At 35.8% G+C, this 6,350-nt stretch overlaps 1 protein-coding gene across 1 annotated transcript; it reads left to right on the top strand.

Annotated features, from left to right (window-relative positions):
* The first annotated feature begins 994 nt into the window (after positions 1-994).
* LOC106473062 (ATP-dependent RNA helicase glh-2-like) lies at positions 995-1,495 on the top strand. Its single transcript, XM_013933741.1, has one exon. It carries the CDS (start codon positions 995-997, stop codon positions 1,493-1,495), a length of 501 nt encoding a protein of 166 aa, XP_013789195.1.
* The last annotated feature ends 4,855 nt before the right edge of the window (positions 1,496-6,350 follow it).

Genomic DNA, 6,350 nt, shown 5'->3' with positions numbered 1-6,350 from the left:
GACTCTCAAGGTTACCAAAAGTTTACAGAAATGTCTTGAGACTTGTTCTTTTGATCGTTCACTCATCACAGCAACAAAAAAACCAAACTTATGGGGATTCTCGAATGTCTGCCATGAGAAGAGAAGGTCCACAGCATCAGGACATCCCTACAACTGGGAGTACCACGGAGTCAAAGAAAATGGCAATCACAGACACCATGGCTCTTCTACATCCTCTTGGGAAAGCACAAGGTGTTAAGATATGTCTAGATCTGGCTAATAATTTTATAGAATCATTAGATAATCTGGTTATTATAAATTACACCTAATATTTGGCAGGTATGATGTTCAAAAGTCCCTGAATAGCAACCACGAGCCAAAAGCACTGTGGAAGCCTCAAGCCTGTGTCCCATCATGGCAATGGCTCAACGTCAATGTATTCATCAGTTGCATGTCCACGAAGGACGAATTAACAGCATAGGTGGTTCGGAAATGCCCAGATCACTTACAGACAAGCAACGAGACATTCCTAGTAACCCCAAAGCAGAAAGTCTTCTCGAACACGTAAGAAGCGAGCCATCTGGTGAGCTACGGCAAAAGAAACCACAGGAAAGGGAGCAACAGAAATAGATATCCTAGTTTTGGCTTTACGGCAATTTACTCAGCTGTGTAAAACATCTCACTCATCAGTGGAACAGGAAACAAGCATAGAAGAGTTCAATTCCCAACAACACAGTGCTCGATGGAAAAGACAGCTGCTGCATTCGTGTGAGAAGATCTGATATGTATTCCTTACATCAGCAGTTGATGTCATTTATGGTTTTCACATCGCTGGGAGAAGATCTGATATGTATTTCTTGCATCAGCAGTTGATGTCATTTATGGCTTTCACATCGCTGGGAGAAATCGATGTCGAATTAGACATTACAGAGTCAGAGCTTGAAAAGAAACTCCTACTTATAAAAAAAGGTGCTTTGCATGAGGCACTAATGAAGAAACATCTCCAAGCAACTATATGGGCACAGGATTTGTATCAGGCAGTAATGAAGAAACATCTCCAAGCAACTATATGGGCACAGGATTTGCATCAGGCAGTAATGAAGAAACATCTCCAAGCAACTATATGGGCACAGGATTTGCATCAGGCAGTAATGAAGAAACATCTCCAAGCGCCTATATGGGCATAGGATTTGCATCAGGCAGTAATGAAGAAACATCTCCAAACAACTATATGGGCACAGGATTTGCATCAGGCAGTAATGAAGAAACATCTCCAAACAACTATATGGGCATAGGATTTGCATCAGGCACTAATGAAGAAACATCTCCAAACAACTATAGGGGCACAGGATTTGCATCAGGCAGTAATGAAGAAACATCTCCAAGCAACTATATGGGCACAGGATTTGCATCAGGCAGTAATGAAGAAACGTCTCCAAACAACTATATGGGCATAGGATCACTAAAGACGTCCTCAGCTGTTACTTCCTACAGACTTCAGATGGACAAAGATTGATTTTATGCTGGTTCCTAAACCAACACCATTACCATCTGTTCCTGACGGAATTGCAACTCACTTTATGTACATTTGAAAGAAAAGTAATAAAAATCATGCTGTTCCTGTCGGTTTAATCAATTTACATGTATAGAACCATGTGGGTGGGGCGCAGAAAATGATGTTGGCTCAAATATCGTTATTGGTCAACTGGATGGACTCGATGATCACGATTACCAATCTGATTATGAGGAGTTCTCGTTATAGTCTGGTTATATATACATGCACTTACAAGAATAGATACTGTTTCTTGATGTTATCGTAATGTGTTACATTCACATGCTAATTTGTTACTTGCCAAAGTTAGATATGACCCAGTTAGATTGATAGTGTGCACAGATGTACTTAATTATAACACACGTGCACTACTGTATTTATTATAGGATTAGTAGCAATACCCCATGTTTAACGCTGAAATTATCATCCATATACCAGAACTGTATTACTGCAGCCTGTATAAAGCGTGTTCCAACTGTATTTGATCAGATGGAATGACGTACAATCCTGCATTAAACGTATCTACAAAATTCGTGCATTTCAACTTTTCGTTCAACTTAATTGACTTTTGATGATAGGTTTTATATACAAGCCACAACAATATCAATATAATCACTGTTAATGAGACAATGTACTTTCTTTAGTTAATCAGTTTCGATAACTGATTAAAGCTATGACACAAAGTGTTTGTACTTTTTCGCATTGTGTCATTGGTCTCTTCATGATTTTTACTTACATATATCAGACATTTTAAATCCAATTTCAGATATAATAATAATATATATATAATGGCAATCTAGATTTCATTAATCTCTCATAAGATGACAATCTTTTCTGGATCTAGCAAATCATGCTGTAAAATATGTTTTTCATACGAATGCAAGTAAAACATATTTTTGAAGCAATAACTAAAAATAAAGTCTACAAACCACAATTCAACTTTATGTAGATCTGGACTTCACATGCCAATTTCTGAGTAGATTGACCCGAAAAACACATATATTTAGACCAGTATAATATCTTCCATACTGATATTTATATATTTCTAGGTTTGGGTAGCCATGTTGAATTTGTACTTTATAAGCATGCGAAAAAAATGCAGCATGCATTTTATCATTATCGGGGAATAATAATATTGATAATGGCACATATTTAACACGCAATGCATACGGGACCCCATTTACAAGACACTGTCTCATATACTAATGAATAACATCTACAACCAAGCGGCGTGTTGACATCTACTCTGCTTCATTAATTAACGTTTAAACGTCTTTCTACAATGATCTGGTTTACTTCGTCAGCGCCCCCAAAAATATCTGAGGTCGACCGACGCCATTACGAAGATCGATGTCACGATATGCCAGGAAATGAGATGAGTAAAGTTTGTATATACAACAAGCTCTTCGTAACAGTAAATTGTCTTCCTCGAAATGAGCGACAGAGTGTAAAATTTGGTTATATTGTATGAGAATGTTAGTCCCATGTGTTATTAGCAATTGAAGATACATTAATAATACAATCTGGTATGTGCATATTTTAGTCTAATTGTTTAGAACACGTGCCAGATATACCCAGTTAACTGGAGTACAACTAGAACGAATTATTCCTAATACTGCGGTATCATTTCGGGAATTTATTTCATTCATGTTTATGTTCTGTTTATTTTATTTTTTCCTATCTTTGAAAAATACTAGCCCACTAAAGGATCGTTGTCAAGCACTTAAATCTCGTTGGTATTCAGTAAGAGTTTGTATAGATGTCGCAATGAAATAATGTTACATTCCGTATTTCATAATATCGTCTGGCAAAACGCCAAGTCTTGTGTTCTCATCGTCCGTCTTTTAACTCTTCTGACGATGTCGTTTGACTTCACCTTACGGCCGAACGCAAATATAATAACAAATTCAATATTTAATATTTCCTTTTTCACACATTAAGAGCCAATAATATCTTTTTAAAACTTGCAAATAACCCACAGGTGTTGAATAATTAAAAGCACTGTCAATTTTTATTAACCTTCTCACGGTGTCGTGCCGTAGAACCTATGCATTCCCATACAAGATGTGTCTAGTAGTAATATATGTAGTAGCTATACGTTGCTGTTTAGCAGTGATAACTACAAAAACGAGAAAAAAGGTTAACTCTGCTTTCTTCCTCCATCATGTGTGATAAATCAAAGTAGTGACTGTCCGAGAAACACCAGATTTATCCCAAATAGGTAACTTTTGAATACTGGACGCCTGCAAGAGTGCGCGACATGTACGTGTATCGAGATAAATAAATTACTTAATTGACAGCAGTAGGCCTAAAAAAATGCCGCGCAAGCGATCTTTTGAATCTTCTATAAGATATACGAATATTACGTTACAAGGAATTCTACCACGGAAAGCAACTTTTTCTAGTGTCTGAAATTATGTAATAAAAACCGTAATATTATAACAAAATTAACTTCATTACAGTGAAATGGTTAATAGTAATAGAAGTAAAATAAAATTAAAACCAAATTTAAAAAAAAATATTACTTTCCTGGTCAAGCATCTCACGCTGTATTTAATAAAGCGCCAAAGTTGGAAACTTTAAAAAACAACAATAAAAAACGGATATCTATCCCTACGTATAACAATCCATAAAATAACTAATTTTGTGATGACACGAGCTCTGTACGATATGTACAATCTAAATATTTTCTAACTTACTATCACAATTTTAGTAAAATTTCACCCTGTCTATGTAAGGGTATTTGTGTAATTGTACAGCAAGAACCTTGTTCCACAGATGTTTCGAAGGTCATCGTGAAAGGCGAGGCCTCGTGTTTTTCCCATTGATTCGAGCGTTAATTATGCTTTAAGAATGTGTACATTCGAAATATGACAGCTGTGACATTTTCAACATTTTGAGCTTCTAAAATTAACACATACGTACCAACAAATATTCAAATAAGTTAACTTATTAACTGTAGAGATGCTTAACTAATTCATAGTAAGCGTCGAGCTGACGACGATGAATTACTGAGGCTTTGTCACTGAAACAGTTATAAAACAGAAGTTGGACCAAGCGTGCTGGACAGTGGAGATGAAGTTCGCACCCAGTTACCGCAAAATAAAATAAAAGAATCGCACTCTGCACTTTGGGTCGTAGGTCCATTACAACAATGACGGTCAAATCTGACTAGTAATAGTATAGAAGTTCACGAGTTGGCGGGCGGCGGCGGTGGTGGTAGTGGGGGGGAGGGGAGTTGATAAGTTGCCTTCCCTCTGTTTTTCACTTCAGAGTTAGGGACGGTTAAAGCAGATAGTCCTCGAGTAGTTTTGCCCCCAAAACCAAGAAACAACATTGAAGACAACATTAAATTAGCAAAAAATCAACGATAATGTTTCTCCTACATACTTTGTTGCTGTCGGTTTGTTAGTTAAATATTTTCAGATTGTTACTTGAAACTCCAGTATTTCAGAGATAAAGAATTAAAAAATCATATTTTCAATACTGGAGAACTGTAGGAGAATTTACTGTCTATACAACAATGACGATGATAGGGAAGATAAGATGTTCATGAAAAAAGAAGATAAACATGATATGACGTCTGAATTGAAGATGTAGTGAAGTTGTTTTGTTTTTGTTTTGTTCTGTTCTCTCATCTTTCCACTGGCGCTGCAACATCGTCCACCTGTTTGTTTGTTTGTATTAGAAAAAAGCTACAATGGGGTAATCTGTTGTGTCCAACCCGGGCAATGGAACTCCGGATTTTAGTGTTGTAAGTCCGTAGAGGGGACACATCGCCCACACTCGTAATGGTAATTTTGTAGTAGATTTAGAAAATGTAAAATAAATATTGCCCAGATTTCGTGATACGTCCGCACTTGGGTCAAGAAATAGCATTTTAGATGACGAAATTCTATACTTCATAAATATCTGTGTTCATCTAAATAAGAATATTGACAACAAAATATTTGGATCACACTGTTTAATTCGGCACATAATGTCATGTACAAAACTGGGGGGGGGGGCGCATGCTATATTACATTAATCGAACTAGTGAACCTTTGGAGCATGTGATACTTTCCAGATTACATTTCAAAATAAGTTTGTTTGTTTTTTTATAAGCTGGACAATTTCGAAAATATTACCTCGACAGGTTTGTAAAAAAAATCCTGTTTCTCGTCATGTGTGTGTGTGTGTGTTTATGACAAAAAAGGGGTAAAATACAACGTTAAGGTGATAAATTCCCATAAAATTTTCCCGATTTTAAACACGTGCTTAGATAAAAGAAATTTTATAAAATCGTTCAATGAAATAGATGATTAATGGAATCAACACCGAAAGGAAATTTTTTCTTACTAATTTAACTTTTTTTTTTCTCGAGGATATTACTTGTTTGGAGAGTAGAAAGACTATGATCTTGGTGTACTTAGGTTTTTAAAAGATTTTGTTAAGGTGCCACACTAAAAATTAGCTAAGAAAATCACATCAGGAGACACTTTTTAATCGGGTTGCAGAGAAGTTGGATGAGAAAAGTCAAAAGCTGACAGAATAGGCTTTACTATATATATACATATTGATTACAAGTCAAAAGAGGTGATTATCTCTCTATAGATTATACAATTCATTAGTTACGCCTAATTTGGAACACAATATGCAGCTTTGGTCTGCTTATTTATGAATGGATACTGATTTCCCGGGAAGTGTTCAGAGAAAGGCTACTGGGATGATTCTAGGGTTATCTTATAGAACTAGATTAATATATCTTAAATTATTTTAATTATAGTATTTTGGCACTTGTGTATAAAGTTAAAATCATAAATAATATTCAACGTTAAAC

The sequence above is a fragment of the Limulus polyphemus genome, unplaced genomic scaffold (assembly GCF_000517525.1).
Source record: "Limulus polyphemus unplaced genomic scaffold, Limulus_polyphemus-2.1.2 Scaffold5854, whole genome shotgun sequence".
Classification (NCBI taxonomy): Eukaryota; Metazoa; Arthropoda; class Merostomata; order Xiphosura; family Limulidae; genus Limulus; species Limulus polyphemus.
The sequence above is the reverse complement of the archived record's forward strand: the minus strand, read 5'-3'. Positions and strand labels throughout refer to the sequence as shown.

Excerpts from the sequence above, each read along its gene's own strand:
- LOC106473062 (XM_013933741.1), top strand. The coding sequence starts at position 995 with ATGGGCACAGGATTTGTATCAGGCAGTAATGAAGAAACATCTCCAAGC.